Here is a 22211-nt window from a genome sequence, read left to right as displayed (position 1 = left end):
TATATGCTAACAAATTTAAATAAGCATTTAGAAACAAGTGTAAGTTTGACCTTCTGGTTAGGGAAATCTGTTTTACTTCCCCGAGTCTCTGCGGTATTCAGCAAAGTGGGGACTGAGGCCAGAGCACTGAGAGGGGTCCCTATGTGGGAGGATCTTTATTACAGGACTGAAATCACATGCCACAGAGCTGGTGTGAGTCATTTAGTCACAGAAAGAGGCATCCTTTGCCTAACAAAGTTCTGACAAAGGCTGATAGCTTCTGAAAACCCACTTGGTGACTGTCACTTCTTTGTCTTTTTTCCTTATACTTGTCAATTTTTTTAAAATCATATTGCACATTTCAGATATTGGGTATTTTACAAATTGAAGTTTTGTGGCAAAACCCTTTATCGAGCAAGTCTTTTGGCAACATTTTTCCAACGGGCTCAAAAGACAGCATTTTTTTTTTTATCAATAAAGTATTTTTAATTAAGATGTGTTCATTTTTTTCAGACATAATGCTATTGCACGTTTAATAGGCTACAGTATAATGTAAACAGAACTTTTAGATGCACTGGGAAACCAAAAAATTTGTGTGACTCACTTTATTGCAATAGTCACTTTATTTCAAGAGTCTGGAATTGAACCTGCAATATCTACAAGGTATGCCTGTAACGAAATTAACTGTTTTAAAGTGGACAGTTTGGTGGCATTTAGAACATTCACATGTTGTACAGTCACCACCTCTAATTCCAAAACATTTTCATCACTCCAACATAAAATACCCATACTCATTAAGCAGCCACTTTACATTCCCCTCTCCCTTCTACTCACTGGCAACCATCAATTTGCTTTCTGTCTCTGGATATTTCTGCTTTTCTGGGTATTTAATATAAGTAGGATCATACAGTATGTGACCTTTTGTGTCTGCTTCTTTCATTTAGTACAATGCTTCTGAGATACATCCACATTGTAATATGTATCTGTACTTTATTCATTTTTAGAGCTGAATCATAGTCCATTGTATGTATATGCCTGTTTTGTTTATTCATTTATCCATTGATGGCCATTTGGGTTGTATCTGCTTTTTGGCTGTTATGAATAGTACAGCTGTGAACATTCATGTACAAGTATTTGCTGGAGTACCTGTTTCAGTTCTTTTGGGTATACGTCCAAGAATGAAATTGCTAGATCATATGTTAATTTTAGTGAAAGTTTTTGAGGAAGTAAAAACTGTTCCTCAGACTTTGCACCGTTTTAACATTTCCATCAGCAATGTATGATAGTTCCAATTCTTCCACATCTTCACCAATATATTTTTTTTTTAATTATTACTATTATGGCAATCCTAGTTAGTATGAAGTGGTATCTCATTGTGGTTTTGATTTAATTTTCTCTAATGCCTGATAATGTTGAGAGTCTTTTCATGTGTGTTACTTGTTTTTGAACACCAAACATTATTATCATTATTATTATTATGAGAAATCTTACTCAGAATTTCTTCCTGTGGTATTGGAAGGTGTGACGCCCCACCTTACAGAAAATAGTGATGAGATCTGCAAATTTAGATGGGACTACCCACACAAGGTGAATTGCGCCACCATGCTTCCTCTACACTATGAAAAAACCCCTTCTTGTGAATTCTTTGTCCTCCCTGGGGGCAGTTAAGTGGACTAACCCATTCAACTAATTCAACAAAAACTAGAGCAATTTTTGATGAGGTAAAGTCCCTTTGGTATTTCTTCAGTTTATGAGCTAAGGAGGAATGGGGCAGGCCAAGGGAGACAGGTTTTGGAGATTGAGAGATGAGGGGGAAGGTATGTGTTCATCTAGTTTCTACCTGCAAAGTTACAGTGAAGTGGGGAGAGGGGCAGGAGGAGTTAAGGTGACCTCTGTGACATCTTCAATGCAATGTGACTGTTGGTCTTCTGATATGGTTGCTGCACAGAGAACCGGGGCCATATGAGTGGTGGGTCTCCCCAGAAAAGGGCCATTGTTATAGGGCAGGTGGTAAGAAAAGAATGGATCCGGAGATAGGAAATCAACCTTGGAAGGTGGCCTTACTCAGGCAGAAGAGAGGTGGTCTGGCTGGATCTGCAAGGATCCATGATGATAAGAACTATGGTAATCATTAAAAACGTTAAATTGCTGAGTCCCATTCTAGACTGGACCAGTGAATACAGATCTCCAGGGGGAAATGTGTCTTGTCCAAGAAATCTGGGAAACACTGCCTATTGGGACAATAGAGAGAAGCTGCAGAAGCAACACCACCATGTGGGCTAGATTATCTGGGTTATGAGCTCCTTGTAACTTCTAGGTCTTCTGGAGTGTCCTGTTTACACACCCCAGTCTATGCTAAGGGTCCCTGAGGGGAAGGATGTGAGCTCACAGTGAGCCCCCAGTGTTGATGGGGACTTCACACAGCCTTCCTGTCCCAGTCTTCTAGGCATCTCTGTTGGTGATTCATGTGAGAGCCTCCAGTCAGTGGAGAAACAAAGTCGGGGTCATGTCAGGGCTCTCTCACATGGGAAGTCCTCCTGTGTTTCAAGACTGGAGGACTTCGGACTCATTTATTAAGGAAGGTATGGTTTTATCTTTGCTTCTTTGTTTGGGAAGAGGCGAAGACTTCTGCATGTCTTCAACTGGGAGCGCCAGTGACATTTGTCAAGACAAGGCAGAGCGGAAGAAAACATTAGTTAGGTTGAAATGGAAAATGCTTGAGATTGTCCAGATGGAGATAGCATAATTGCCCCTGCCTTTCTCTCACTGACTCCCAGCTCCTTGTGAACCCAGTTGAGAAAGTTACCCTAGTCGGTGTGGTGGTCTGGGCTCTGCCAGCTGCCATTCTGGGTACAGGAAACTCTGATCCTTGAGCCTCTGGTGTAGGAGCTTCTCCAAAGGAAAGAGAAGCCGGGAAGCACACTGTGGGTGGCGGGTGAGCTAGAGGAGAGAAATGCCGTCTGACTGTCGGTGGGGAACCACGCGTGGCCAGTCTGCTTCATGCCGCGAGCCTTCTGGGATCCTGCATACCTGGGATGCCTGGAGTGTCACGTACTCTGCCACTAACCCAAGTACCCCGACAGGAACAAAGTGGAGAACTTGGTTGGATGCAGCTTTCTCTAATAAGGAATGCTTTGGGGGTGAGGGAGTCCAGCTGGGTGAAGCATGTGACTGCTTGAAAACACTGTCTGCCCTTTACCTCACTCAGGAGGGTGCCGGAACTCAGGCAGGGTGTGTTAGTGGGGGTGGATGAGCCACCACTGCTGTCATATGCTAAACCATTCATAGGATATTTCCTTAAAGGCCTTTGAACTAGCCAGCGAATCCAGCCTACCAGTACTAATGGGCCAAATGGCTTATTTATTAGGGGTTTTTGCAAAGGAGGAGGACTATGCTTTTCCCATGAAATTGAGGGGCCAGGACCTGACGTGATTGAAAGGTCCTAGGCCAGCCCTGCAGGGGCTCTTCCTAACTCAAGGTCCTCCCAGTGCCCCAAATCCCACCTAGGAAGTAGCCATTTCCCTGTCAAGTCTCCAAGGCCTCGCCAGATACTTTTTGTGGTGCTCAGGCCTTCCTCGGGCCCTTAGGCATGAAATTGCCTCCAAGATTTCCTTCCTTAGACTCTGAAACTGCTCCTCCCTTGTGGTGCTTGCAGTGAAGCTGCTAGAAGCCTGCTCTGCTGCTCTGCCTCTTCTCTGTCAGGCTGGAGTTTTCCTCCAGGAGCCCGCAGGGTGGGGTGAAAGCCTAGCTCTCCTAGGCATCTGGGCTGAGTGGCTTCTTTGCTGTTTCTCGTTGACCCCTCCCTGACACTGTGAGAAGCAACACATCATTACAGTTCCCACAGGGAGACTGGCAGCACCCGACGGCCTTCGCAAGGCCTATGTCCTTCATGACTGTGCACGGGGAAGGGACCTCAGCACCCAGTTACCTATGGCCATAGGTAGAACCCTGCATTTCTCCCAACCTGGCCCATTACTAGGGTGTCCTTCAGCTCTGGAAAGGAACTAGAATTGCAGTCCAGCGCCTAATAACATTCTCTTTCCATGGTGGGTTGCTGGCTTCGGAATCCTTTTCTTTGAATTACAATTCAATATTACTACTAATAAAACTACCAAGTAAAGCAAAAGATTTTTAAAAGTTTTTTAAAATCTTTAAAAAGTATCTCACTAAGCACATATGTACAATTAGAGTAGTATGTTGAAAGTCATTTAAATAACTCTTTTTCTTTACTTTTATATTACTAATTTGATATGTAATTAGGGTCATTTATTCCCATTTATATTCAATACTAAGGTTAATTTTGTTTTTAATTTCATTACGTTTTTAAAAATATTTTTTTATTTTTCAATTACAGTTGGCATATTAGTTTCAGGCGACCAACACAGCGATTGGACATTTATATAATTTACAAAGCAATCACTTCAATAAGCCTAATAACGCCTGTCGATGGAAGGACATTCAGCCAAAGAAAAAGTCTATTTATAAGAGTTTATTTGAGGTCCTTCTCACTCTCTGCCTTTGAGAGGAGACCACACTCTGCTTGTGGAGTGTCATCTCTTTTCTAATAAACTTTCCTTTTGACTCTAAAAAAAAAAAAAAAAAAAAATGTTTATTTGAGCCAAACTGACGACAATCACGGGGAAGCAAAATCTCAGTGGATTGAGAAAATGCTCTGGAGAATGGCGGCTCTGCGGCTTATTTCATACCTTACAATCAAAGAAGAAGTTGTGAGGAAAATTACATGAAATTCATTGGTGGTAGGGAGGAAAAAAAGCAGGGAAATCGCTGAGACTGGATAAAAAGTAAAAGAGACAGACATGTACTTTTTTTATGTTGGTGGGTACAGGATAGTTAATATTTATAGCATGCAGAGATGGTATGCAGGGCACAGGATAACAATGTGGTCTCTGGTCCCATTGGCTGTGCTTTCTAGGGGGTCTGGAAAAGAAGATTACTCTGACATTTCAAAGGGATATTATCTTAAACGCACAAAGACAATAGACAATTTCAAAGTTAAGGACAGACCTTTGTCAAGGAATCTACAGGCCTAGGACGTTACTACCCTCCATGACCTGCTTTTAGTTAGGAATTTTTGCATTCAGACAGCCCTGTGTGATTACTTTGGTCTCTGGGTTTGTAAGGCCCAACACGCGAGCCTCCCCTGAGCTTGTCAGATTTAGTACGTGGCCCTTTTTTCCTCCACATACCCATCTGACCCCATAGATACTTATTACAATATAATGACTATATTCCCTATGCTATACTTTGTATCTCTGTGACTATTTTCACAACTGGCAGTTTGTACAACACAATCCTTTCCCCTTTTTTCTCCATCCTCCAACCCCCCTCTCATCTGTCAACCATCAGTTTTCATTTTCTGTATCTATGAGTTTGTTTCTGTTGTTTATTTTGTTTTTCAGATTCCACATGTAAGTGAAATCATATGGTATTTGTCTTTCTCTGTCTGACTTGCTTCACCTAGCATAATACCCTCCAGGTCCGTGCATGTTGCAAATAGCAAGATTTCACTCTTTTCATGGCTGAGTAATATTCCATTGGACGTATGGTCCACATCTTCTTTATTCATTTATTGATGGACACTTAGGTTGCTTTCATATATTGGCCATTGTAAATGATGCTGCAATGAACATAAGGATGCATATGTCTTTTCAAATTAGTGTTCTTGGTTTCTTCAGATAAATACACAGAAGTGGAATTGCCATATTCTTCTTGTCTCTTGTTATAGCCTTTGTTTTAAAGTCCTTTTTGTCTGATATAAATGTTGCTAACCCAGTTTTTTTTTTATTTCTATTTTCATGAGACATCTTTTTCTATCTCTTTACTTTCAGTCTCTGTGTACCTTTCTATTTGAAGTGGGTCTTTTGTAGGTAGCATATGCATGGGTCTTATTTTCTTATCTATTTAGCTACCCTATGGCTTTTGATTGGAGCATTTAATCCACGTTTAAAGAATTATTGATAAGCATGTAGTTGTCATTTTATAATTCATATTTTTGATCTTTTTTCTTCTTCTTAAAGAAGTCCCTTTAACATTTCTTATAATACTGGTTTGGTGGTGACAAATTCCTTTAGCTTTTTATTGTCTGAGAAGCCATTTATCCGTCTTTTGATTCTAAATAATAGCCTTGCTGGGTAGAATAATCTTGGTTGTAAGTCCTTGCTTTTCATCACTTTAAATATTTTGTGCCAGTTCCTCCTGGCCTGCAAAATTTCTATTGAGACATCAGCTGATAGTCTTATGGAAGCTCACTTACAGGCAAATAACTGCTTTTCTCTTGCTGCTTTTGAGATTGTCTCTGTTTTTAACCTTTGGTATTTTAATTGTGTGTCCTGGTGTGGGACTCTCTGTGCTTCCTAGGCTTGTATGTCTATTTCTTTTACCAGATTAGGGAAATTTTCCAACATTCTTTCTTTAAATAGGCTTCAATTACTTGCGCTCTCTCTTCTCCTTCTGGTACCTCTATGATGCAAGTGCTGGTACACTTCAATGTTGTCTCAGAGGTCCCTGATACTATCCTCATTTTTTTGATTCTTCTCTTTTTCTCTGTTCTGATTGGGTGCTTTCTGCTACTTTGTGTTCCAAATCACTGATTTGATCCTCTGCTTCATCTAATCTACTGTTAATTTCTTCTAATGTATTCTTCATTTCAGTTATTGTAGTCCTCATTTCTGACTGGTTCTTTATGTTTTCTATTTCCACCTTTATGTTTCCTATCTCGTTAAAGTTCTCACTGAGTTCATCTATTCTTCCTCTAAGTTCGTTGAGCATCTTTATAACTGGTGTTTTGAACTCTGCATCTGGTAGAATGTTTATCTCCATTTTGTATAGTTCTTTTTCTACAGTTTTGTTCTATTTTTTCATTTAGGACATGTGTCTTTGTCTTCTCATTTTGACTGACTTCCTGTCTTTGCTTTTATGTATTGAGTAGATCTGCTATGTCTCCCAGTCTTGGTAGTGTGGACTTATGTAGTCTTGTGGAGCTCAGTGCGCAGCGTGCCTGGTTACCTGAGCTAGGTGCTCCAGGTGTGTCCCTTGTGTGGGTTGTATGTGCCCTCCTGTGTAATTGAGCCTTGATTGCTGCTGGCATGTCAATGGGAGGGACTGACCCTCCGGCTGATTGGCTGTGAGGACCAGAGATGACTACAGCAGAGGAGCTGATGTACAGGGGCTAACCCCATGAATCAGGATTCGCTTAACCAGGACTCTGGTGCTTGCCAAGTCTGCCGTTTGGGTGTGTCATTTGTGAAGGTGGTTGGGTGGTATTCCAGTGTAATCTGAAGCTGGCCACTGGATGTTTTGGTTCTGGGGCCTCTTGTGCAGGCCAAGGTCAGCCGTTGCCTATGCCCAGCCCAGGGATACCTAGTATGAGCTTCAAAGTGATCTGTAGATGGTTACCACTAGTGTCAGGCTTAGGGCTGCTTAGCAAGATGTATGGGGCATGCTGAGGCCAGACACTGCTTGTTTGGGGGTCGTGAACCTTTTGAGAAATTTTAGGAAAGTCTGCAGCACAAGCCCAGACAGATTGTTTGTACGGAAAAGCCACTAGAAGCAACTTGGGTGGGTCCACAGATATGGTGAGTCTCAAGGAATCATGAGGTCAGGGCTATACATAATATATAATGTAGTATAGTATATATACTGTACTAATAGTTAATATATACTATATTAATAGTATAATATATAGTATATAAAAGTATGTAATATACTAATACACACAAACACTAATATATGCTGCTCTGTGCCTTGCTTTTTTCATCTAATAACATCTCCTGGCACTCATTCCTTAGAGGTCTTTCTCATTTTTTTTTTCTTTTTTCTTTTGTATAGCTACATAGTACTCCACTGCGTGAAATACCATAGTATTCAACCATTCCTCTAATTATGGACATTTAGGCTGTTTCTAATCTTTTGATATTATAATGTTACGACAAATACTTTGTGCTTATGTTGTTTCTGATTTGAGAAGGGGTATCTTCAGTGCATACTTCTAGAGTGACATCACTTAAGGTAAATGCATATGTAATTTTGCTACATATTGCCAAGTTTTCCTCCATAAGGCAGTATTCCTATTAGTGACATATACAAGTAATTATTTCCTTACAGCTTCAGCTGTTATGTTATCCAAATTCGGCTTTTGGATTTTTGCCAGACTGATAGGCTAGAGATCATATTTCAGGGCAATTTTAATCTATATTTCTATAACTATGAGTAAGACTGAGAATCTTTTCAAATATTAGGAGTCTTTTTAATCTTCTTTTCTGTAACTATATGTTTATATTCTTTGCCCATTATTTACTGGATTGTAATCTAATTAAAAAATTAACCTAATTCTTTCTTGATGCAAGTAAAGTCATTTTTCATGTGTTCCTACCGGGGAGATACAAAATACAAAATCAAACCAACAAGGAAACATCATTGTGCTTTGCTTCCTCATCTGCCAACTCAGTCTAAACCAAAAAATATGGGTGTTCCCTTAATTTTTAGTTCTTCATAGGCCCTGTTGAGTTGACTGGACTGTTTTGGCACCAAAGTATTGTTTTATTATTTTTCACAATCACAGCTGGTCAGCTAGATTAGTCAGAACATGGTGTTAATGAATCGAAGGTGACACCTTTGATTCCCCTGTGTGCTGTTGGCTATACATAGAGTAAAACTGTTCCCCAGCCAGAAATGGGGCTGTGGTTGCCTTGTGTTCAGATGTAAGCCTCAAAGAAACATTCTGTGGGTAAGAAAAGGGCAATGGTGTAATCTCCAAACACAGTTCACCCAGGGGTGGGTGCTCCAACTCCTGATCCTTTGGAGGTCTGGTGTAGGCTTCTGCATGGGAATTTCACTGTGAGGTCAGCAGCCAGTTGAGAAAGATAGATACATGTGTCAAAGTGGAAAGCTCGCAGAATCCTACATGGTGTCGTCCTTAAATAGAGTAGCAGATGAGTTTCACTGATGCCACCCAAGCAGTAGTCCTAAAACTATGCCCGAAGTCCCTCTATTAGTTACCTACTGCTGTATAACAAATATCCCAAAAAGAAGAGCATAAAACAACAATAAACATATTAACTCACACGTTTCAAGAATTTAGGAGCAGCTCAGTTGGATTGTTCTGGTTTATGATCTTTCATGAAGTTGTAGTCTTCTGGCTTGACTTGAGGGGGGCTGGAGAACCCACTTCCAAGATAGTCACTCACAGTGCTGGCAAATTGATGCTGGCTGTTGGCGGGAGGCTATAGTTGCTTTCCACAGGGACAGCCACAGGGCTGCTTGAGTCTTCACAACATGATGCCTGGATTCCCTCAGAGCAAGAGATTTAAGAGAAAGCAAAGGGAAACCTGCAAAGCTTTTTAGGACCTAGTCTTGAAGGCACACATCATCATTTGTGCCCCATCTATTTGCTGGAAGCGAGTCACTAAATCTGGCCCACACTCAAGGGGAGAGGAATTTACTTCTACCTTTTGAAGGGAGATGTGCTAAATAATTTGTGAACACATTTGAAGATCACCACAGTCTCTGAGGCTAGGATACTTTTTCTCTTATATCTGAAGGGCTGCTTGACTCCTGGGTTGTAAGGCAGGTCTACCTTTCTGGTAGACCCAACAGGAAATCAGAAGAAGATGCAGCCTCCTTCCAGGTGATAGCTTTCCCCCTTAGGAATTGACTTTCATCACATCTGTTTTCCGTTCCAGGCCATGGGGTTCCCTTTGAGTGTTTCGGCTAAACAGTGGAATGGATTAAAATGCAGATTTCTGGAACTCATCACAAGATCCAATTTCATTGGGTCTGAAGGGCCAGTGAAGCTGCATTTTTACAACTGTTCCAAATAAAGTGAGCCCTTTGACCGTGGTCCAGAAAGATAGAGTGAGGCGCTGGCTTTTCTGTCCTCAACAGTTCTGCCCCACCCCCACTGAGGGCAGGTTGGATCACATCATTGTATCACTTAGAGCTCTCAGCCCTGCAGATGGCAGAGGGAAAGTGCACTACGGATCCACGACAGGTGAATGATGAGCAGGTGAGCGAATAAATTCATCAATGATTGAAGCGCAGTTGTCCTGACTTTGATGATGCTTTTCGAAAGTTAATATTCCTAACATTACCTAACACATTATTCTTGTCCCTAAAAATATTTAACCTGACCTTCCTAAAGCTACTTAACCTAATTAACAGCTTATAGACAATACAGAAGATGAAGGAATACCTTACACAATACCTTGAGAAAATTATTAGATGAATCTAGAATTTGGAGAATTCAATATGATGACGGGCTTGGATTCTCGAAAGAGTCTATGTCACAGGGGAAACAGATGAAGGTTCTCTTCTAGATCAAGGGTCACCAAACCATGACCTGCAGGTCTGTTGTCTATTTTAGTAAATAAAATTTTATTGGAACACAGTCATGCTTATTAAGCTTACCTATTATCTGTTGCTTTTGTGCTATGACGACGTAATTGAGAGAAGACCAACAGAATACCCGTGGTCTGCAAACCTAAAGTATTTACTGTCTTGCCCTTTCAGAAAAAGTTTGCTGACCCCTGCTCTAAATTAAAAGAGACCAGTGACTCTTCTGCTTTCATCAGTGGTAGAATAAGTAGTGCTAACTAGTCATTCTGCCATATGTGATCAGAACATGGTATAGAATATATTAAATAATTGTTTTCAGACATAAAATATTTGGCAGCTGGACCCTCTGAGAGAAAGGAAGCAAACAAGGTGAGCCTTATAATCATCCAGGCTTTCCACCAGAGGCATTTGCTGGATCCCAAACTAGGAATGGGAAAGTTGACAGAATACAGAGGTCTCACTAAGCTGACAAGATAGATATTGGACTGTGGGGAGGCTGAGGCAGCTGTGATTTGCAGGGCAGAACATATTAGAGGAAGAAACTATACAGAGAAAGTATTCCAGGCCATAGGGTTCCCTTTGAGTGTTTCGGCTAAATACTAAGTTCTGCATGTGTGGGGTGGATATGACAAATTCAGTCAAAAAATATCAACTCCAGGCTTCCAGTCAAGGTGGTTGAATAGGTAAACACTGTTCTTGCCTCCTCTCAAGACTGCATCAAAATTACACCAAACTAGAGAATGGCCATAATTAGGAGCCACCTGAAGTCTAGATGAACAGAAAGCCTACAGCTGGGGACACACAGAAGAGGCCACCTTGAGACTAAGTATTGTATGCCAACTATAATGAAAAAATTTAAAAAATTATTAAAATCCTAAAAAAAAGAAATAAATAAAGAAAAAAAGCTCCTGGAGCTTACAAAGAGTTGGGAGATGCTTGAGTTTTGATTATCCAGAAGAGAAAGTCTTCACTGAACACCAAAGGCTTTGAATAGACTATCAGAAAGGCCATGCCTCAGGATCAGGGCTGACCTAGCTACTCTAGATCAACCTCAATACATCTTAAAAACAAGTCTTGAAAAATATCAAGTTAATCCACATATAAATTAACAGCCTGTGAAAATAAATTCCAAAAATCTTGAAAGGAAGACAACATAGATGCCTTTGACTTTTGATTCCAAATTTACCAAGTGGTTTTGTTTGTTTGTTTGTTTGTTTGTTTTACCACAGATGGATTTTGAATTTTGTAAAATGCTTTTTGTGCATGTGTTAACCTTTAGCTAGCATCATACTTTTTGGTAAAAAACTGAATATTTCCCCCTAAGCTCCAAGACAACGAAAGTTTTTTTTCACCATTTCTAGTCAATATTTTGCTGTGGTCCAAGCCAGTGCAAAAAGGCAAGGGGAAAAAAAACAAAGAAAGAAACCAAAGCATACATATTGGAAAGGAAGAAATAAAATCTTAAGGATGCTACAAAAAAGCTGCTAAAACCAAAAAGTGACTCTCACAAGAATGTAGAACACCAGGTCAACATATATAAATCAATTGTATGTCTATGTTCAGCACAAACAATTGGAAAATGAAATACTATTTATAACATTAAAAAAATTAACATTTTCAGATAACTTATATATATATTGATATGAACCATGTACTGAAAACTGCAAGTGTTGAAATAAATTAAGTTCCAAGTGAATAAACAAATTTACCACGTTTAGGGATTGGAAGAATCGATATTGTTAAAATGTCAGTTCTCCCTGACAGATTTATAGATTCAATGCAATTCCAGTCAAAATTTCAACTAGCATTTAAAAAATATAAAATGGGAAGCTTATTATAAAATGATTATGAAATGAATATGAAAATGTAAGAGAAAGAAAGCTCAAAATAATTTTGGAAAAGAAGAACAAATTTGGAGGACTTACACATGGATTTCAAGACCTACCATAAAACTATGGCAATCAAGATGTTGTGATGCTGGCATTGAATAGACAAGGGGCCAGTACAGAGTCCGGAAATAGACTCATATACATGGTCTACTGATTTTTAACAAAAGTGCCAAGGTAATTTAATGGGAAAAAAATTGTCTTTTCAACAAATGGTGCTAGAACAACTGGATATATATTTTAAAAACATCTTAACACCTATCTCACACTATATATAAAAATGAACTATAGGTTTATATATAAAAGCTAAAATACAAAAAATCTAGAATAAAACATAGAAGATCTTTCTAACCTTGGAGTGGGCAAAGATGTCTTACGAAGAATACATAAAAGCACCAATCTTAAAAAAATATATTGATAAATTAAACTTCATCAAAATCAAAACTTTTGCTTTCAAAACGCTATTTAAGAAAATGAAAAGCCAGGTCACTGGTTGGAAGAATATATTTGTAATACATAAACCTGGCAAAGAACTTGTGTACAAGTCAATAATAAAAATACAACCTAATTTTTAAAAGGGCAAATATTTGAATAGACACATCACAAAAAGAAAATATATATTCAACTATATATGTGTATACACACTCACACACACACACACAATAAACACAGTAATTGTTGCACAACACCTCTAATTATCAGAGATGTCAAAATAAGATGACACTGAGACACTGCTACGTACCCAGTAAAAGGGCAAAAAAGTAAAAGGATTGATCATATTAAGCACTGGTGAGGATGTGAAGAAACTAGAATTCTCATATGTTCCTCTTAAGAGTGTAAAATGTTACAACTTGAAAAAGAGTTTGGCAGTTTCTTATGAACATACACTTACTGTATGATCCAGCAATTCTATTTCTAGATTTTACCCAAGAGAAATGAAAAGCATATGTGCACAAAAAGAGTTGTATGTGAATGTTCAGAGTAGCTTTAATCATAATAGCTTAAAACTGGAAACAATCCAGATGTTCATCAGTGGGTGAATGGATAAACAAACTGGTATAGCCATACAATGGAATATTACTCAGCAGCAAAAAGGAACAAACAACTCACATATGCAACAACATGGCTGAATCTCAAAAATATTATGCTGAGCAAAAAAAAGCCAGATGCAAAAGAATGCAAACTGTATTTTTAGATTTATAAAGTTCTTGACCAGGCAAAGCATACTGTCTATGGATAGCTTTGTAAAATTTAGATCAGTGGTTGCCTGGGGCAGGGAGTGAAGGAGAAATTAGTTGCAAAGGCAGCATGAAGGAATATTTTCTATTTTGATTGGGGTGGTTGTTGTGAAGGTATATGTAGATTAAAACTCATTAAACTGTATACTCAAAATAGATAGATTAAAACAGAATGTTAATTTTACTTTAGTAAAAAAAATTTTTTTTAATTGATCTAAGAGAGATAATAACCAAATGCAATGTGTGAATCCCACTTGCATCCTGACTTGGTGAAAACAAAGCTATCACAGATAGTCTTAGGATGGTTGGGAAATTTGAATATGGCCTGGCTCCTAGTAGGAAATGATTGCTAAATCTTTGGGGTGATAATGCCATTGTGGTAGAAGCATGTCTTTATTCTTAGGAGATGTGTGCTGAAGTATTTAGAACTGAAATGTCATGATGTCTGCAACTTACTTTCCAATGGTTCATTAAGAACAAAAATATGTACACAAAGGCACATGGAGATGAAACAAATCTGGCAAATATTAATAATTGTCGAACAAAGTGGGGTATATAGATTTTCTTTGTACTTTCAATGTTTCTGACTTTTCAACATTTCTCATCAACTTTCTGTAGTAGTAGTAGTAGCAGTAATAGTAATTATTATTATTATTGTTGTTATTATTGGGGGAAGAGAAGTTAATGTTGAGGTGTTATGGCTTATCCCGAAGTCTGCAAATTCTCCCTTAGAAGAGGACACTTATGAAGACATAACTAATGCTATAATTTTCTCCAAATTCTTCTAAGTATGTGCTATCGAACAGAATCTCAAGAAAAAGAAACATTACCTGGTTGCAGCTCTGCTGAACTTCTGGCCGTTTGGCTGCTCACTGGGGCAGGGAGGTTCTCAAAATCTGTTCTGTCAGGAACACCAGGGCTGGGGCCACTTCTCTGCTGCCCTTGGTAGGAGGGAGGTGAATGGTTAACTAGTTACCCACTTTGCATTGTTGAAGCAGTCTCACCCTGCTCAGGTGGCTCGCTCCCTGGCTGAATATTGCCAGCCAAGCTAAAGGTCTCAAGGCAAGGGCACAGGAAAAACAAGGCCCAGGTGGCCCTGTTTGCTAAAGAGTGAAAACCAGGTTTATGAAGGCACTTCAAGGTCAAAAGGCCACATTTTTTGCATAAAAATGTTTCCCTTCAGAGCTCAAACTCCCTGGCACAGAGCCTGGGGCAGATAGGTGAGGTCTTGGAGTTAAAGAAGGAAGGGTAGGAAATCTAAAGCTCTTCCTCTGGAAGGGGCACCTCCAGCAAGTTAGGGGCGGAGCCAGTAGAGGCTTAGAGGATGAGCCAGGAGAGAGGTGCAGTGAAATCTGCACCTTGATAAGGGAGGGAACCGAGTTCAAGACTCAGGCGTGGTAGGCCAAGATGCTACAGAAATGTCCCCGAAGTTACGGGCTCAGCAAAAGTTCACCAGATATGGCTCTGCATGGTCTTGGGGATCAGGGCCAGAGTAATTTCCTGGCGAAAGGTGGGAGGACTTAGGAGTTGCCCAGGAGGGGAGGAAATGGAAACACAGGTGCAAACTATTTTTCAGGAAGTCCGGTACAACACTGTGACAGCTGTGGAGGAGGGCGTGAAGCAGGGAAGGGAGAGGAGGGTTTTTCATGTCTGGAGACCTGAATGTGCTCCAGACTAAGTGCAAAGGCTAGGACAGAGGGGACAGGGTAGCTGAGAGAGAAAAGAGAAGGGGATGAGGTCGTAATCCACACAAAGGGCCGTTTAGCACGAAGACGGAGTGAAGGAAAGAGGGGAGCAAAGAGATGGGGGTGGTTTGAAATCCTGGGTACGACGCCAGTGTCACCAGCTGGTGTTTCCACTACACATTCTACTTACACATCTTTAGAAATAAGAATGACTGTACTTAATATACTGTATTGTATATTTGAAAGTTGCTAAGAGGGTTAATCTTAAAAGTTCTCATCATGAGAAGAAAATATTTTGTAACTATATATAGTAATGGAAGTTAAATGGACTTACCATGGTGATCATTTTGTAATATATACAAATATTGAATCATTACGTCATACACCCGAAACTAATATAATGTTATATCAATTATACTGCAGTAAAAAAAGAAAAAATAAGAACCTCATTTTATGTATAGATTTAGGCCTACTTCTAACCATGGTTAATTTAGGAAGAAATTCAGAGGAAGGGAAAAATAAAGAAATGAACAGATAGATGTGTGGGGATCTAAAATGATGGGTGAAGTCAAGTCACGAAGTGATTGAAATGGATGGGAAAAGTGGCAATGCGGAGAAAGATATAAGGAAGAAATCACATAAAAACCCACCAGAAGATGGTTAGGTCATGCACAGAGAACCATCCATGGGAAAGCAGACTCGGGGTGTCCCCCCGAGTGAATCACTGACTTTCATAGGATAACGCCCTCCTCTATTGTCTTTTTAGTTTATTGATTCTGCTTTCTTGCACTTCTAGGGAAAAGTCACATGGCCTGTAGCCATGATAGCCAACTCAGGTATTTCGGTCTTACATATCTGTTTTAAAAATGTTTCTAACTTGATTGGGGATCCATTCTTGCTGAGAAGAGACTGGCAAAGTAGGTAGATCAAATGTTGTTTAATAAACATTAATTGACACCCCCACCATGTGCAAAGCACTGTCTTAGTGCCCATACAGATATAAAAATGAATAAAAGAGGCTCTTTCCTGAGGCAAAATGGTTCAGGACACAGTCTGTGAAGTGGGCTGCAGAAGCGAGCCTGCTCTCAGGGAGTGGCAGGCAGGCTCAAAGGCGGAAGTCTAAGCTACTGTAGGTGTGGGGCTCAGAGGTAGTGATTACCTGGGGCTATAAAGTAGATACCATACTGGGCTTTTTCTACCTGAAAATGGTGCCACCTTAATGTTAAAGAGGCCAAACAGGGCTCTTGTAATTCCTATGGCCATTTACCATTAGTAGGTCCCTGTGGTGGCCGCCATAGGCAACAATGAATGGTTTTGCTATAATGGTTGGGGACTGTAACAGGGCTTCCTTCCAGAAATACACAAATAAGGGAGATAATATTGCCTTCAGAGACTTGAACCTAAAAACAAAAACAAAACAAACAACAGCAAAAAAAACCCCTAAACACTAATTGGACAGAATAGAGATAAGCAAATTTGTTAAAGAAGACAGGATGGCTTCTAGGTATTCCAGAGAACAGACCTGAGTCCCTAGTAGTATGTGCCTTTTACATGCTGTTCTCCCTTTAGGAGTGCCCTTACCTGCATCCTCTAGCTACCAAAATGCTACCACCTTTAGAGACTCAGTTAAAATGCTACAACCCCATGTACTTTCCTTTTCTGATCCTCTCAGTCAAAATCAGAACTCCTTTCTCTACACTCTAAAAGTGTATGTTTAACTTTGATGTCATTCATATTTTATTCTGTCTTGCATTAGAGTTTGTAAATTACACGTAAGTCCTCCCTTCTTCAATATAAACTCCTTGATCATAGAAACCAGATCTTATTCCACACTTTATGCATATTATGGGTCAATAAATGTTAAATAAAAGATTGAATGAATGAATGAATGAATGAACAAATGAATATAGGATAATTCCTTGACTATGCATTGAAAGGTCTGGAAGCCAATACCAGTGCAGCACATCACTAGAAAGAATACACTCTTGCTAGTAGCCAATCGCATAAAATCACACATAAATTTCAATTGGTAGAGCACAATCGCTATTTACTTACCCCAGGAGAATTCTGTCCTGTGTTGGGATGGCCAGAAACAGCCTTAGATGGAGGATTCTTGTCCACGTGATATGTTGAGGAAGTGCTCTCAAGAGGAAAGACAAGGGGTGAGGTGAGGGACAAGGGAAGTTCAGGAAGGATGCATCTCAGCCGGAGACCACTGTCGGCCTGATCCCATAGGCCACTGAGTTGGTCCTCCGCGAAGCAAGGAGCCTGGCCTTTTGTACCCCAACATCAGCTCGACTTTGCCTAGAGGTTCTCTTGGCTGGTGGGCGTAATCCTCTGGGAGAGAAGGCTCCCACTGGCCGAGTGCAATGCTCTCGATTAGGAACAGCTGTGAGTCATTAGCAGCCTAGCTAGAGCGTGGGTGCCAGAGCTTGGTTAAGGAAATCTGGGCAGGGGCTTTCAGTCCATTTATTTTTTATTTTTATTTTAATAAATTATTTTATTATTATTTTTTATGCCTACAGCACCTGGTCTGCCTAGGTGGTCTCCCATCCAAGTACTAACCAAGCCCAATCCTGCTTAGCTTCTATGAACAGACATTGGGCTTGTTCGGGGTGGCATGGCCATAGACCATGGACCATGGCTCCACTGGGGTGTGAACCCAGGAACTTCTGCATGTAAAGCAGACGTGCTAACTGCTACACTATGGAACCACGTCCTTTAAGTCCATTTAGAGTTCATCTCTAATGGTCCACAGACACTCCACTCCCTTCCCCTAGTCTCCCTTTCTCTTCTCTTTTCTCCTTCTCGACCAGCCCTTATAGGGTCCCAGTTCTAATCAAAAGTGTACAGTTCAGTGTCATTAAGTATATTCACATCGTTGTGCAACCATCACCACCATCCATCTCTAGAACTCTGCTCATTTCTTTGCTGGGCATGACCCAGAAGTGGCATATGTCATTCCACTCCCTGTTAACCAGAGATTAGTCACATGGCTACATCTATCTGGAAGGGAGATTGGGATTAAATGTATTCTCTACTTAGACAACTATGTGCTCAACTGAAACATGAAATTGTCTTTGTTAAAGGAAAACATGCAGCCCTAATGGGGACACTCTACCGTTAATCCTCCAAAAGGTTCTGTCCCTTTGCCCGTTCGTACAGTCTTGTGTTTGGTCTATTGTCAGTATGCTCTTTTTGTGTCTGCCAGCATCAGGGCTGGCTGCCTGGGGTTCTGATGCATAGAAAACACAGAAAGCAGTTGCTTTTAATTGTCGGTGGTGGGCCATGCATGTTCTTGAAAGGTTGAGTTGGGATCAATTCTTGTAAATAAAAATAATTTTTTTAACTTATTTGAAATACTCGCATATGCAAAAAAATTTTTATAAATCATTTGGTGAAACAAATCATTGTTTTTAGGATATTGGCCACTCTAATCTGTCTTTCATGCAAATGTGGAGTCTCATTCCTAGCCTGATGTGGGGCTGCCTACTACCCTTAGCTAGGTCCTTTCAGCTCTACTGTGATAGCCATGGTTCTGAGGAGAGATCAGACCACAGGTTTTACCACCTCTTCTAAGCCGGCTGCTCCTAGTATCTATTGATGTATAAAAATCAGCCCCAAATGTAGAGGCTTAAATGAACAACAATCATTTTATTAACTCTTATGAACTATGGGTCTATGGTTTAGGAAGTAAGGAAGGGCCTGGCTGGGCACTTTTAGGTCAAGGTCTCTCATGCGGTCATAATCATATGCTGGCTGGAGACGGAAGAGAGGAGGGCTGAACCAACTGGGGGATGGCCAAGCATATGCCTCTCAGTTCATGTAGTCTTAGGACATCTCCATGCTTGGGCTTCCTCACACCATGGCCGCCTCAGGCAGTTAGACAGCTCACATGGTGACTAGAGGCTTCCAGAGTGAGTGCGCCTGTGAACAATGTACAGCTGTGTTTGATGATTTATCCATGGAGGTCACATAGTAGTGCTTCTACCATACTCTATGAGATGGTCACAAAAGCCCACTAGTTTGAAGGGCAGGGGACATAGACCCCACCTCTTGATAAGAATAGTGTCAAAGTAACAATGTAAGAAGAGAATGAGAAATGGGAGATGTCACAGCTGTCTTTGGGAAAATCGATCTACTACCTCAGCTTTTGGCTTCATGAGCTCCAGAACATGGGATGTGAGTCAGAAAGAATTATTCTTGGGTTTTCCAACTTGAAATTTCTAAATATGCTAGATTTTGCTTTCTTCTTCTTCTTCTTCTTCTTCTTCTTCTTCTTCTTCTTCTTATTATTATTATTATTATTATTATTATTATTTAATTCGGAAGATAAGCAGCATTGATCTGGATAGAACTCACTTTAACACAGAAGAGTCTTCTGCTGTAGCCCTCTCCTTGGCAATGAAAGCAAAAGCAGCAGCAACAGCAAACAGAAGCATCTGGAAAGAGTCTCCCAAGGATCTGCAATTGGTCATGGTGCTTTTCAAGGAAGGAGCTACTGAAAGTCAGTCTTCCTAAAATATAATCAGTGTCCTCTACTTGCTCATAGTTTCTGCTCTTCAGTTTTGTTTACATGTGGCTAACATGGCAGCCCCTCAACTCTCCTTGCTCTTTTTCTATATCATGGCACTTCTATTTCAGCCAATGGCCTCAATCTTTTAGTTTTCCAGTTTCTAACTGAGAATCTGATTTCCTATGCTATGATTTTCAACCTGGCCACACAGGTCATAAGGTTCCTTCTGTTAGAGCAACCACGTTGTCTTAGTTGGCTCAGTACTTTTTCCAGTATTGACACTGAAAAGTCTGTGTCTTGGGAACCTTCTGAGTCCCAGGCAAATAGGATAGTTGGCCACCCTTCTCTCTATGAAAGGACTACTCTTGTATCAGAGGCCCACCTCAAGAGGAGGAGGGCTGGGTCACCTGGTGTCCCACAGAGCCACTGTCTTTTAGCAGTTTGGACAGCTTCTCTGAGGGAGGAGTATGAATTGGGCCATCAATGATCAACCTCTCTAGTTAAAACTATACCTGGATGGATTTCTCATTAGAAGGGAAGGAATCAAGGTATTCCAAATATATGCGCAGCAGTTTGACATAGTAGAAAGAAAAGTAAAGTAGGAGTCAAAATACCTGGTTTCTGCCACTGAGTGGCAATAAAACCCCAGAGCCAAAGATTTCGTCTTCCTGAGCCTCAGGTTCTCCACCTGTAAAATGAAAGAATTAGACTAGGGCTTGCTTCCTTTTTTCCTTTTGTTTGGCAATTTCATTCTAGAAGAGTTACTCATACTCTTCAAGACGAGGTCTGCTATTATCATCGTTAGAGCAAGTTTCTACCCTCCCTTCAGCTCCATTCTCTTCCCCTTCTACCCTTTCCTCCTCACCTCCCACTTTTACTAAGCACAATTTAAAAAATATCTCCATGGTGCTGGGCATTGGTCTCTAAGGCTCCTTCCAGGGTGACATTTTATGAGTACTGTTTGTATTGCAGAACACTCTGTTATCCAGCGTTCTAGCGACCTGGAATCAAGTAATTGCTGGGCTTTCTAGAGGGGCAGAAAATTGTATAACTGATCTGCACAATAATGGGGGAAAAAATGAAATGTTGGATGGCAAAAGCAGTGATGGCAAGGCCTTTGAATCTCTGAACTAGGAAGCTCTCCAAAAGTCTCCCAGAGCTGCAGTCCTATGAGCTTTCACTGGGGAACTCACCTCTTGCATGAAGCTGGTGGACATTTTTCTAGGGGAGGTGGGAACAAGAGTTTCCTGACTCTGGCTTTTATTTCACCAGGCACAGCAAATTATAACAGCTGCTTAAGACCTTAGCCATAGATAGACCTCAAATAGTGCATATATCTGCAAACTCTAATTCCTCTTCCCCAGGCTGAAGAGGACTCGGCCGGCATCCTGCCCAGAAAGTTCCTGTGGTTATTAGCGGATATTAGCAGAGCAGTGTCTAGCAGGCTGAGATGCTCTCCTGGTGGCATCGAGGCTAAAGGAGCCATGTGGTGTCTGGGAACAGGCTGCGGGTGGGGAGCAGCTGTGGGGATGAGCCCCCTGCCTGCCTATGCCTGGGAGAATGGATTCCATTTCAGGCAGCAGCGATTCATGCTGGGTGGCCTCTGCCTTCCCTCCCATGTCAGCACCACTGAGAACGACCCAGAAGGTTGAGAAGAGCGTAGCTCTCCTTGGAGGGAACAGGCCCTGCTGAAGGGCCTCCCTTCTCTCCAATGTTTCTAGCTCAACAATGTCTTAATCTCCATTCAGGCCTCTCAGCAAGCTCAGGCAAGATCTTCGAAGTTTGACTGGTGAGGCCTGTCAAGTCAGGGTGGGCATGGGTGGGTGGGGTCTTCAGGGTCCCTCAAGTGAAGCATCTTCACGCCCAAACTTTATACAAAGGCACCTCTTGCCTCTATTCCAGGCATTAACTATTTCTGCTCCTTCGAAGAGGCAAAACAAACAAAACAACAACAAAATACAAAAATAAAAATAGACACAAATATACACGCAGACACACACATAAAGAGCAAAGGCCTACTGTTTGTGGCCTTCTCTCTACATCTTGGCTAATACTGCATTAAGATATATAGTTTCCGCTTTGTGTTTTTCTAGCTTCTCAGAGGAGAAGATAAATGTAGTTACAGGATTATGTACACACTTTACCTAAATGTCTTCCTTTGCAATAATAGGACTTAAGATGACCCTAAGAATCAGAGAAGAGCCACCTGGGCCATCAGGCCTATTAGCACTGATCCTTGGTACCCAAGCAATGGCTTCGGGGCCTCCTGAAGAGGGCCTGGGTGCTCCAGCCCTATGGTGGACCCAGCTCCTCAAGTATCCAAGGGGAAATCTTAAAGACGCAGAGCAAGTAAATAATTATAGCTGATGGTCACTGAGTTTACTACATGCTCCCTCTTTATCACCTCACCTGATCTTCATATTCTTATAAAATAGGCACTATTATCAGCCTCTTTTATAAATGAGGAAACTGAGGCTTAGAGAGTCAAAGCAGTTGACCCAGCTACACAGCTAGTAATTGGATTTGATCAAAAGAAAGATTCCAGAGCCTGAGC

The 22211-nt window shown here is 40.8% G+C and overlaps 1 protein-coding gene across 7 annotated transcripts in view; it reads right to left on the bottom strand.

The window, feature by feature from the left end:
- Window positions 1–22211, bottom strand: part of LOC107498715 — a 42987-nt gene that overhangs the window by 19317 nt on the left and 1459 nt on the right. For 2 of the 7 annotated variants that reach the window (XM_016122161.2, XM_016122162.2), the window contains exons 2-5: window positions 20272–20345; window positions 17197–17281; window positions 14287–14392; window positions 1098–2919 (exon numbers count right to left, since the gene is read on the bottom strand). In XM_016122161.2, coding sequence (XP_015977647.2) covers window positions 2672–2919; window positions 14287–14392; window positions 17197–17281; window positions 20272–20345 — 513 coding nt within the window. In that variant the 3' untranslated portion in view covers window positions 1098–2671. Of the gene's footprint in view, window positions 1–1097; window positions 3042–14286; window positions 14398–17196; window positions 17284–20271; window positions 20346–22211 lie in introns of those variants that run through there. The other 5 variants (XR_001594122.2, XM_016122166.2, XM_016122164.2 and 2 more) reach the window with 4 other exon arrangements.

Source organism: Rousettus aegyptiacus, unplaced genomic scaffold, assembly GCF_014176215.1.
Source record: "Rousettus aegyptiacus isolate mRouAeg1 unplaced genomic scaffold, mRouAeg1.p scaffold_m13_p_8, whole genome shotgun sequence".
In the NCBI taxonomy this organism is placed as follows: Eukaryota; Metazoa; Chordata; class Mammalia; order Chiroptera; family Pteropodidae; genus Rousettus; species Rousettus aegyptiacus.
Note: the sequence above shows the minus strand (reverse complement) of the source record. Positions and strands in the feature narration are given on the sequence as shown.